At 36.7% G+C, this 12,666-nt stretch overlaps 1 protein-coding gene across 1 annotated transcript; it reads left to right on the top strand.

Annotated features, from left to right (window-relative positions):
* Positions 1-2,926: 2,926 nt before the first annotated feature.
* On the top strand, positions 2,927-11,186 carry LOC104429415 (squalene synthase-like; the record flags this gene model as incomplete). Its single annotated transcript, XM_039302199.1, has 12 exons — positions 2,927-3,208; positions 5,936-5,978; positions 6,499-6,588; positions 7,502-7,577; positions 7,902-7,971; positions 8,628-8,771; positions 8,852-8,956; positions 9,154-9,300; positions 9,791-9,866; positions 10,181-10,269; positions 10,784-10,875; positions 11,066-11,186. Coding segments are annotated over exons 1-12 (1,248 nt in total), but the record flags the coding sequence as incomplete, so codon positions are not given.
* Between the last annotated feature and the right edge of the window lie 1,480 nt (positions 11,187-12,666).

The raw sequence follows: 12,666 nt of genomic DNA, 5'->3' as shown, positions 1-12,666 counted from the left end.
GCCCCAGACGTCTAAATGAATATATTCAACTGGTCGTTTGGTTAAATGAATAACTGTAGTAAAGTTAACTCGGTGCTGCTTCCCAAAGATGCAGTGCTCACATAAGTCCAGCTTCCATGTCTTCTAACCCTTCAACATCCCCCTTTCACTTAGCATCGTCATACCTACCTCGTTTATGTGCCTAAACACATATGCCATAATTGAGTTAGGTTAGAGTCTGACTCACTTGATGAAACTGCAGCAGTTCCGGTCACGATCTCTCCTAGTAGATAATAGAGAGTATTCACTTTCTTCCCCTTCATCACTGTCATGATACCTCGAGAGATCTTTAGTACTCCACCTTCAGCTGTGTACCTACACCCAATGTCATCAAGTGTCCCTAGAGAAATAAGGTTCTTCTTGAGCTCCAATACATGCCTCACATCTGTTAATGTGCACACCACCCCATTGTGCATCCGAATCCAAATTGTCCCTATCCCCATAGCCTTACAAATTGCATTATTCCCCAAAAGAACCCTACCACTATATGCAGTCTGGTAAGTAGTAAACCATTTTTTATGAGGCGCCACATGATAAGAACATCCTGAATCTAGCACCCATTTATCTCTAGACAAAGTAGTAGTCACACATAAAACAGCTTCTGCATCACTATTTCTCCTCTCGGCAACGTTTACCGCACTACTTGTGGCATTCTACCTATCAGCTTTATTCCTCCGCTTTGGACAATCTCTCCTTATATGCCCCTTCTCGTGACACTCAAAGCACTTCACACATCCCTTGGACTTTCTATAGTGTGATTTTGATCTACTTTTACCTCTGCTACTACTAGGCCCTCGATGTTATTCTCTACCCCGAATTGTTAGTGCTTGCACTACTCCTTACGCTAGACCGTCATCTCGCAACTTTCTCTGCCACTCCTTAAAGAATAAGGTGGACTTTACCTCTTCTGAGGTAATTGTAGTACACCTCTGCAACAGTGAATCAGTAAAGTACTCCCATGACTCTAGTAAAGAGGCTAACAACATCATACCCTGTTCTTCATCATCAAGTATCTTACCGACATTCTTTAGATCAATCATGAGTCTATTAAATTCATCTAGGTGGGTTCTAATAGATGTACAATTAGTATATCTAAATTGAAACATCTTCTTTAACATGTACAAGTGATTGTTTAAACCTTTCTTCACATAGAGTGCTTGAAGTTTTGCCCATAATGCTGCGGCATCCTTCCCCTCAACAACCTCTATTAAACATCATCCAATAAATTTAACATGATTGTGTTCTTTGCTCTTTCCATTAGCTCTACCCTTTATGAGGCTTTCATTAAGATAGACAACTCATCTTCACCATCCAGTGCTTTGGCCAAACCTTGGGTTGTCAATAAAGCCCACATATTGATGGTCAATTACACAAAGTTGTTGCTCCCATTAAACTTCTCAAATTCAGATTTCATTTCAAACATAATTGCAATAACAGAATTTCCCGATAATAATTAAACAAGCAAAAGTTTTAAATTACAATCAAGAAATCTGATTCAAGCTCTAATACCAATTGTTGGAATATAATACGCGAAAACAATAGGATATTGCAATGTACGTCAACGCAAAATACCAGAGAAATAAACAAGAAATAATAAGGACACCAAAAATTTACGTGATTCGGTCTAAGTATCGGTACCTACGTCTACGAAGAGAGTTAGTAATAAATAATCCACTATAATCAGATAATCGGAATTTACAATTGTTCACATACCCGAGTGTTTTCCACACCTAGATTTAACCAAAAACTCAAAGTGTTTCTAAATAAATAACTCATTTGGACATAAACTCACAGTACAAAATTACTACGTGTTCAAGCTCAAAATATAACGCTCTACGTATGCCTGGTTCACATATGTACGGATTTGCATTCTTGTTCAAGGCTTTGTGTGGCTTCAAAAAAAAAACTTGCAGCTCCTCTCAAGCGGCGTGGACGTGCGGCTTCGTAGGGTTTCAGCAGCTCCACTTACGCACACAAAAAGGAAATTATATTCTGTTCATCTACATGTGCCCAAAGTCAAACTTTGACTCTGGACCCCACCGTTTGCTTCCTTCTTCAATGGGTAAGGAAGTGGGACGCTGCAGAAGACTTCCTTCATAGCTCTTCCATGTGTGCCCAAAAGTTGACTTTTGGGCCCCACGAAGATCACTTCCTTCTGCAGGCTTCTGCAGGAAAAGAAAAGAAAGAAAGAAACTTTACTCCCCTCTTTCCTTTATTCTATTATTTTCTCTTTTGTAAATCTTCAAGAGTCCTTTTTTTTTTTCATCCAATCCGAAATTTACTTGAAAAATCTTTATCAATAAATTCGATTTAACAAATCGTTATCCGAATCCAAACTCGAAACATTAATTTAACATTAATCATGAAGTAACTCTTAGCATAGTCACATAACCGTGCCCGAAGGTCAATTTGGAGCAATCTTGGAATTTTTTCTTTCCATATGATTAGCAATTAGCTCTATGATTGTTCAGGTCACCGCTTGGGAAACAATCAAAATAGGTTTCTACTCCTAATCAAAGACTTGGGAACTTCTCTGACCTGCCGCAAACTAATTTTCAAGCAGCTCCAATCTGAAATTTGGTTCCCCCGGGGAGTTGGTGGGAGAATTCCAGTTTTTAGTAAGAAACGTCACAACTTAAGTTTTTGATGAAAGTGCACTCGACAAGGTTAGAGGTCCTCGAGGCAGCTGGACTAGATCAGGTTAGAGGTCTTATGTAAATAAGTTGATCAATGATGGTTTAGTCACTCAAAATGAAAATCACGTTTTGACACCATGAACACCGAAAGAACTGTGCCGTACTATGATTTGAAGACATGAAAGGACACTTTGAAAAATATATAACATTGTTTATTCCAAGCCTAGAGAATTCATAATTGACCATTCTGGTTTGCTCTCCTTACAAAACCTCCCCATTAGCTTTTGCCAAATTCAATCTCTGTTTTCTCCGATCTCGAGTTCAGAGAGAGAAGAGAAATGGGGAGTTTGGGAGCGATTTTGAAGCATCCGAATGAACTCTACCCACTGTTGAAGCTGAAGTTGGAGGCGAGGAATGCCGAGAAGCAGCTTCCTCAGCAACCTCATTGGCGATTTTGCTACTCGATGCTCCGCAAATTCTCCAAGACATTCGCTTTCGTCATCGAACAACTCCCCACCGAGCTTCGCGATGCGGTGAGTGTGGTTTTCGATTTCAAAATTCTTTTTATAATATTTAAATATTAAAGTACATTTTTATATAACGATTTAAGTTTTTATAAGAGGTGACAATAATCTCACAAAATCTCACATGTTGTCAAAGCATCCTAAGTTTTAGACCTAAAATTTTACTTCATTTAGTTGCTTAACAAAAATGTAACAAAAGCCAATTATCCAATGCTGTTTGTTTTGAACAAATACCCGAAAAGTTAAATTACTTTATCTAGATACAAAATCATTTTCCCAAACCTTTTTTCAAACGCACCAAGTTGTTGTGCCTGCTACGCGACAACTTGGATAAAGCTAAGGATCAATGTCTCATGCGAAGATTAATTATTTACTCTCACAACATTACCTGAAACCTTCCCCTTAATTTACTTAAAAAGACTAGACAACATAATCGAAAAAATTAAAGCGTTATGCTCGTTTAGGTTGCATGCAAATAGCTTGATATTTGTAGGGGACAACCCAGAGGAGATTAATTATGTTAATGATGACTTAAAACCATTGAGCTGTCAGTGGCTTTATGTGTAGCCTCGAAAATTCATCACCATGCTTTGATACGTGTCCCAATTCTAGGCTTCTAGCAACCCCTCATTTTTGTGATTCTTGCTCCACCATCATTTTCATGGAGAATTATGATGATTTATAAACGTGTCAGTCATATATATTTCAATAATTTTTTTGGAAGTTTCTTTACAAATATAGATCCCTCTACCGTAATATCCACCATGCTCTTGCGGTTAAGTTGTGTATAAAGTGGCCACAAATGTATGGTGGAATATATATTTTTTTGAGAAGGCTAAACTTACTACAATTGTGCCAGTTCGGTTCTAAACCCATTTTTTATCAATTAAATTATAAATCTTTTGCATTTATACCTATTCAATCCATTTGATCAATTTGGCTAATTGGCACTAACCTAGACTATGGTTGCCCTATATGGTATGACTGGTACCAACGTGAACAATTTTAAATATATTTTTTTTTTTTTTCCTTTTCTCCTTTTCTTTCTCTTTCATTTTTTGTTTTGCTTCCATTCTTCTTATTCCTTGGGCCGATCACCAAGGGTTGGGCAAGGGAGCCTTTGCAAGAGGGTTGGGTGAGGCATAGCTTCACCAGCCCTCACCTCTAGCCAATTGTTGAGGTTTAGTGACCAGCTAGAGGAAGAAGAAGAGGGGAAGGGGAAAAAAAAGGAAAGAGAAAATAATAAATAAATTTAAAATATCATCAAAAATTGTCCATGTCAACATCGAGCACCATGTAGGATGAATGGCATCCATGTCAGCCTGGCTAGCCAAAATTGGCAAGATAGGCTAGATTGGCACAATCGCAAAACGTTTAGAACTTAATTAGTAAGAAAAAAAAGTTTAGGATTGAATTAACATAATTGCAATAGGTCTTGGACTTTTTAAATAATTCTCCTTATTTTTTTAGATCAATGATATATGGTAATATATTTAAAGAAAAATAAAATATTTTCAATAAATGAAAAGGTGATCCACCATGCTTTTAAATTGTTCAAATATTTATCGTGGTTGAAATCTTTTTATTAGGTGGGTTATTTTTGGTAAGGGATTTCCAATTAAGTTTTCTTGAGTTGGTAATATAGTCTTGCTGAGTCATACACGCTCAATTAGTATAATCTAGTAAGAGATGAGTCAATATGAGTTTCTCAGTTATTTAAATATCGTTGAGATATTGACACACATGTATAGATTTTTCCTTTAAATAATGGGGAATGATATGGCCAATCTTACACACTTTTTTTATAAGTTCGCCTAAAATCAATTCCCCACGCACTTTTCTCTCTCATAAGTGTGAGCCCCCATGAGCAGTCCATCCTCCTCCTCCTACTCTTCCTACTAAAATTTTACTGTTTTAGTATTATTGATTATGATTCGTGTAGCATAATAATATAAAGGTTATTGAGAAACATAACATTTTTTTTTTCTAAAAATCTCTTCTTCTTTTTTTAACAAAAGCTAATTGAGATATTCATACGCATCATTGATGATAAGAACACAATACATGTACCCCTTTGTAGATTGGATATAAGATCACCCAGTCGTTCAAAAAGCAAAGAAAAAAATTATCCAACAGCTAATTTTTGTAAAACATGGGAAGCTAAAAGAATACGAGAATCTTTAAATTCACAAGAAAAAGAAACTATAATTAAAATAGATACAGGATGGCGGGAGGTGCCACGTGACGACAACATAAAACCCGACGTACCAGTCTTCAAGACGGAATTTATTCCTCGGCCCGAACCCCCTTTTTATACGCGCCTCCTACCGCAGGGACGACATGTCATGCGTCCATGTGAAGGTGCATATTACTAGCTAACCTATTTAAATTAGCTAATCACTTTTTTCTTATCCTACTGTTGAATCTGAGAAGTCAAAGAAAAGTGCCATGGGCACTTCAAATCGAAGTATGATCTCGAATGGAACTGCGTGATATTACTGCTAATGCCAATGCAATGCTCATCCATAGATTTAGGTGGTTATATCTTGTTTTCTCTTGATACTTTCTCCTACCTCAATTCTGCTGTCTGCTAATCCAACTGCAAAAATGTAAATAAACTGTTAGATTAGTTAGTGCAAATGCCACTCACAGCCAGTGCAAATTCCAGTAGAATTATTAGATTAGTTTCTCTCGATGTGCTTTCATCTCTTTAACTTTTCTTTTGCATTTTTGCAGGTGTGCATACTCTATTTGGTCCTGCGCGCCCTCGATACAGTTGGTTTGTCCTATAACACTGCATTAGTTCTCTGTCTTTCATTTGCAAGATATTATGCTGTTTATCAAACATGTGCATCTGTCCTAAATTACCCTCACTCCGTTAGCACTTCTGGTTGGTTAATCTGAGCCATCTATCCCTTGTATGTCGAAGGTTTACTATAACGCAAACCCACCGGAGTTTCCTTTTTATGTTGATAACATTCATGGAAATATCTGTGTAGGTTAGAGTGAGCTCTTCACGTGTAAAGTCGAGTGTCTTTGTCACCATTAACCATCATAAATGGAAGTGGAGAATGCTATGCTCTAGTTATTAAGGCCCCAGTTGATTTATCATATAATAATGTTTTTGCTTACATTTAATCCATTGAATAGTTCATGAAAGAATTCGTTTCAGGATTAATCCTTAATTCCTATGCCTAGTTCTTGTTAGTATCACGTTGAATAACTGTTTCCAGCTCCATATAGACATTAGTATGTGATTTTGTGCTGGAATCTTATTTCTTCTAATGCTCCCTTTCCAGAGGATGACACGAGCATACCTGTTGATGTCAAAGTGCCTATCCTGAAAGCTTTTCTTCAGCACGTGTTTGATAAGGAGTGGCATTTTTCATGTGAGTTAAACATCCTATCATGCTACCCTTTCTTTCCAGTTGAAGCTTTCGGTGATCTAAGACTGGTTTTCCCTGCATTTAAATCCTTGGTTCAATATTCTTGTCCTTTCCCGACCTTTACATAAAATTCAGGAAGCGTGAGTTAGTTATTTTGTCGAAAAACTTTGTTTGACTTGTCTCTCTTAATGTAACCTTGTAGAAATATGTTTGTGCGTATGTGTAAATAATTGACGTCCTCCACATTTTGCATTAAGAATGATCATCAAAGCTACATGGAGATTCTATCTTTAACAGAATCTTGTAGCAATTTTCCATTATTTGAAGCTGACTTCAAATTGACTGAGATAATTTTCTATAACACCGCTATAAGAACAAGATATATCAACAATATTTTGCCTCTACGTTATGATTCTACATGAGAACCTCTACAAATAGTCTCATCTACATTTCTTATTTGTGCGTTCTTTTACTGACTTCTTTAAGAACCAACACTAAAGTAAAATAAACACTCTCTTGCTATGATAAATTCCTGTGTTATTTCCAGCATATGAAGAAATTGGACAACCAAGCATAGGGTAAACGATTGTCAATATATTTCTGACGTCAAGTTGGAAAATAAGGTGTTTCTTGGTTATTCAGATTTCATCATGCCACTGATTTTCTCCAACTAGCAATTCTTGGGGCATGCACAACTTGGTTGGGAGAGCTGCTTTAAGTTGCAACTGTTGTTATCTTGTAATTTTTATTATTGTTTAGTTATATTGCTGTCTTAGTTTACAGACAATCTGTAAATGGTGCTTATCCAGAAGTCTGTGCTGCCTATATGAAGAAGTTGGAGCTGGGCACTGAACTATTTAGCTGCCCAGAATTCTATTCAGTTCACTGACTTGATATTTTTATTGCCATATGGAAGGTGGTACAAAGGAGTGCAAGGTTTTAATGGACCAATTTCATCATGTTTCAACGTCTTTCCTGGAGCTTGGGAAGAGGTTACTAACTTGTGATTTCTTTACAATTATGATGTGAACAACTTTTGTGAGGTCAGGATGTTCTCTTCTTCAACCTGATCTTCTTTAGCCTCTGAACTTAACCATGTGTGTTTCCTTTACCAACATACCTAACCATCACAGTTCCGCAACCATATTATCATTGTCTATCAAATGTTCTTGCCAACCCATTTTTCACTTTCACTGAGAATGAAAACTCAAAAACAAACTCTCCTGCAATTGACCCAAAATTGTATAACCGTTTCTATTGATTGATGTGTTGACTGCTTTTCCTTTATAAACTGTAGCTTTTGTTTATACTTGCAGGTATCAAGAGGTAATTGAGGAGATTACTAAAAGAATGGGAGCAGGAATGGCAAAATTTATTTGCAAAGAGGTTTGTGATCTTGTCATGTGACACTCCTGATATTTTCCAAGACCCTACCTTATAAATAGCCAAGCTGAAGGAACTATTATACACATTATAGTATTTGGTTGTGTTTGGACTTGGTCAGTATATAGCTAGTGCGTAAGCCTTTCATGAGGAGAATCCTTGCCTCCAATGGTTGAAAATGAATATGTTACTTTTCAGTACCAGTATAAACCTTTTATTTATTGAATGGCTGCACATACAGTGGCCAACGGGTAGCCCATCCGGCTGTTTACTACGACCACAGTGGAGTAAGGATTTGACCTTATCTGTGTGGTTCTACTCCTTAAAGAATTCACTCCCTTACAGAAAATGAACTCATCTAGAAGTGTATCATTCAGCCTTAATAACCACTCTTCCGTCTTCGAAGGTTCACATGCCTGTGAACTGACTATTGACTCTAACACGAGCCTTGTTTATGGTAACTGACCTGGCTGGATTGGAATGGATTTGATCAAATACTATCATGAAAAGAATTTAAGAGCTGTAATATTCTTTTGCACAAAGCATTTCAAGGCCAGTTGTAGTCTTGCACCTTCTGGAAGAATTGGCTTGTAGTGGAGATTAATCTGTTTAATGGGTTATTCCTGCAAAGAGTTCCACTAATTTCTTCCCTATTGCAGGTGGAAACAGTTGATGATTACAATGAATATTGCCACTATGTGTCAGGACTTATAGGTTTAGGTCTGTCAAAGCTTTTCCATGCTTCTGGAGCTGAAGATTTGGCACCAGATTCTCTGTCCAATTCAATGGCTTTGATTCTACAGGTACTTGAAAGACACTAAGTTTCATGTACATGACCACATATTTTGGATTTCTAACATTGTTTTATGGATGTAAATATCAGAAACAAGACATTATTCGAGATTATTTGGAAGATATCAATGAGATTCCAAAGTCACGCATGTTTTGGCCTCATCAGATTTGGGGCAAATATGTAAACAAACTTGAGGTATGCCTCTTCAACATGATTCAGGATGATTAAAGGCTTACACAGATTGCGCTTTAGCCCTTTTACCATATAAAATTGATTTCCCATCAACTACTTTGAAAATGAATCGCTAAGATATTATGCACCTACAATGCTGAATTTTGCGCCGCATGCACATCCTTATTTTCTCTTTTCTGTATTTGGCCCTATCTACATAGGACTTGAAGTATGAGGAGAACTCAGTGAAGGCAGTACAATGTTTGAATGAGATGGTCACAGATGCTTTGACACATGTTGAAGACAGTTTGACATACATGTCTGCTTTAAGGGATCCTGCTATATTCCGGTTTTGGGCTATTTTTCAGGTACATTATCAATTCTTCAAGACAGCAGTGTTTCTTATCTGTGAACGAGTGTTTTTGCCTTACATCTATCCTATATATTAAAATATTGAAGGTAGCTATCGATCTCCAAATTTTTCCTACATAAAACTTGCCTTAGAATTTTTCTCACCAACATACTACAAGCCCAATCTCTGCACTTCTTTCCTTGCTCCCCTCTCTCACACACATTTGCGCGCGTGTGCAGCAGGTGCACAGACACACAAGTTGTGCCTTTCTCTCTCCTTGTGTGCACGTGTGGGCACAAGATTTGGTTTCACACATTGACGTTACAAAATTTCCCTATTATAATCAGTTGTTGACATTTCTCAACTCACTCTTCATATTCTTAAGACTTTCTGTACGCGGTTCATTTGCTTTCATGACGTTGAATGTTGATATTTTCTTTTTAATGCCATTAATCTTTTGATTATCTGGGAGAAGCTCCTCTGCCAACATTTTCTACTTTTACTAGATAATGGCGATTGGAAATTTAGCTTTATCCTACAACAATATTGAAGTTTTCAGAGGCGAAGTAAAGATCAGGCCAGGTAAGAAAATGATTTGCTGATATTTTCTTTCATCATTGAAATTAGAGCTATCCTAGACATGACAAAATGATTAGGCATACTGAAGAACTTGAATGGCACTAGGCATGTAGAAGATACTTTTACATGATGAAATAATGAGGCGTAATGAAGAACTAGGTCCAGGCATGATGGAAATATAGCTTGTCAGACTATCACCATTCATCATTTGTCAAGGCTGTGTCTATCCATGAGCCTTTGCACATTTGTTTATGTTCTGTAGTAGCTCCGAGATAATAATTCTTCAATTGTTCCATTTGTCTAACTATACTATTCAGGTCTTGCTGCTAAACTTAGGGATCACACAAGGACAATGGCTGATGTTTATGGTGCTTTCTATGATTTTTCTTGTATGCTAAAGTCCAAGGTATGAAGTCAAAAACTAGAATGCACCATCTTTTATACATGTATTTTAATTATTTCTAACTTGAAAATGTACTAGACCTTATAACCTACACAATCTTCTGTGATTTGAGTGGATATGTAGCAAATCAAATTGCATGTAAAGGCTAGCTATCTTGAATCCGAAATGGAAATGACAGTTCTCCGTTATGCCTATGAAGTGAAAAAAAGGAGAAGAAGAAGAAGTTTTGTCTTTTGCAAAGATATTTTTGTGTTAGGAACCACTTCATTTAATGGTAGCTTTAATAGCAGAAGGGATTATAACTTAAGTCTTAGTAGCGTTGTGAAATTTCTCCCTTCTGCTTCCTGACTGTGGGGCAGAATATTCTTGATGATCTATTAATCCAACTTTTGGCCACAATAGTAGTTGATGCTTTCATTTGTTCGCTTGCTTTTCCATCTCCATGCTTTTCACACTACGATTTTTTAACATACAGAGTGAGACATTACTCACCAAATTATGCCTTTGGCTCCCGTAGGTTGACAAGAATGATCCTAATGCTACAAAAACATTGAGCATAATCGAGGGTATACAGAAGGCTTGCAGAGATTCTGGCCTCCTAAACAAAAGGTTCCTCTCTCTCTCTCTCTCTCTCTCTCTCTCTCTCTCTCTCTCTCTCTCTCTCTCTCTCTCTCTCTCTCTCTCTCTCTCTCTCTCTCTCTCTCTCTCTCTCTCTCTCTCTCTCTCTCTCTCTCTCTGGGGAAATGGATATTGATTATGCCTTTCTACTTAAACAAATTTCCTTTGTAAATTTTGACAGGAAATCTTACATCCTTGCGACTGAACCCACAAAGAGTTCTGTCCTGGTGAGTTTACACCCTGTTCATCTCACATTGTTTGGCTGGTCTTGGAACTATGTGCTGAACAGCAAACCAAACAAAAGAGAGAACAATAGCTTATCACGATCTAAATTGCAGGTCGCTCTTTTGCTCATTGTACTGGTAATAGTTGTCGCTCATCTCCGTGCAAGCCAATCGAGTAACTAATGTGAGTTCTATTAGCATGATACGCCCGACCTAAGATTGCTCCAAACTTGTCTTATCATTGTCCAACAACTTTTATTCCGTTGTTTTTTCTTGTGCAGATGGCTTTGTGGGAAAACCAGCAAGTGATGGAGATAGTGTAGCTACAGATGCATCTATCTTAGAATTATGCTTTTATATATGTTTGTATCTTGTGTTCCGATGTGTGCTATTTATACATGTTTGAGGCATCCGAACATAATTGACGAATTCCTATTTTCAATTTTAAACTGTTTTTCTTCTGGAACATGTGATTCCGAGCTATATTAAATTGAATCTACTCTTCTCGGCTTTTTGTATTTCGTGGCAAACTAAGGGATTTTTGGTCTTTATGAAGCTACTATAATTTTGCCCATTTACAATAAATTACTACAGAGCTAGGTGTTTTGACATACAAAGTTTCTACCTTTGGTGAATTGGCTTGGAATTCTATTGTAACATCTTCAAATATTTTTCTAATAGTCCTTCAGGCTGAGCAAAACAATTAACTCATATTAGAGAATGGATTCGATGATACTTTTGATTGGTAATTTCACTTTGATTATTATGGTCATAGCGGTTTACCTCAAAGAAAAAATTTGCGAGAAGAAGAGAGTCATACTTCAATTGAGAACTCATGTTTAGTTCAACTTTTTCATCCCCTTCCACTATTTAAGCGTTACATATTCTGCCAATCAACCAAAAAAAAAAAAAAAGACCTTATATATTGATTTTACAGTATGTATCAGTATTTTTTGCTTAAACAGGACATCAAAGCACTTTACCTAAATATGCTCTAAAAATTTGAGCCGTGCTTATACTATCAAAGTTATAATCGGAATGTTTCACCAAAAAAGCAAAAAAAAGAAAAAAAAAACTTTTGAAAAGGGATGGATTGAATTGAATATGCAAAAATTATGAAAGTTTCCTTTGTTTATTTGGACATGTATATAAATGTCTTGAAATGTAATGGAATTGAAAATGCAATTGCTAGGAATTTAAAGTGCTAGAAAGATTTGCTGGGAAAATAAAGATAAACATAAATATGCAAGAACACAAGTTATGTGATTGATTGGACGAACCTTTGCAAAACAGTTATTGATTTTGTATCTACAAAAAACTTCCTAACCCCACTTGCAGTTATTGGTAAAAAGTTGAAATCCCTAGACACAATCTCCTATTATCTAATAATGATTATATGCAAGATGTAACAAATCTCGAGACTATTGGTGTAACCACTCAGCAATTGTGCATTCGTGTCAATCCACTATCTCTTTCTTCAACTAACGTGTTGGCAAACCTCTATAACGTTCATTAATAGTACTTCCTTAATAATAAACCAAGATCCCAGATCGCTTGC

The sequence above is a fragment of the Eucalyptus grandis genome, chromosome 9 (assembly GCF_016545825.1).
Source record: "Eucalyptus grandis isolate ANBG69807.140 chromosome 9, ASM1654582v1, whole genome shotgun sequence".
Taxonomy (NCBI): Eukaryota; Viridiplantae; Streptophyta; class Magnoliopsida; order Myrtales; family Myrtaceae; genus Eucalyptus; species Eucalyptus grandis.
Note: the sequence above shows the minus strand (reverse complement) of the source record. Positions and strands in the feature narration are given on the sequence as shown.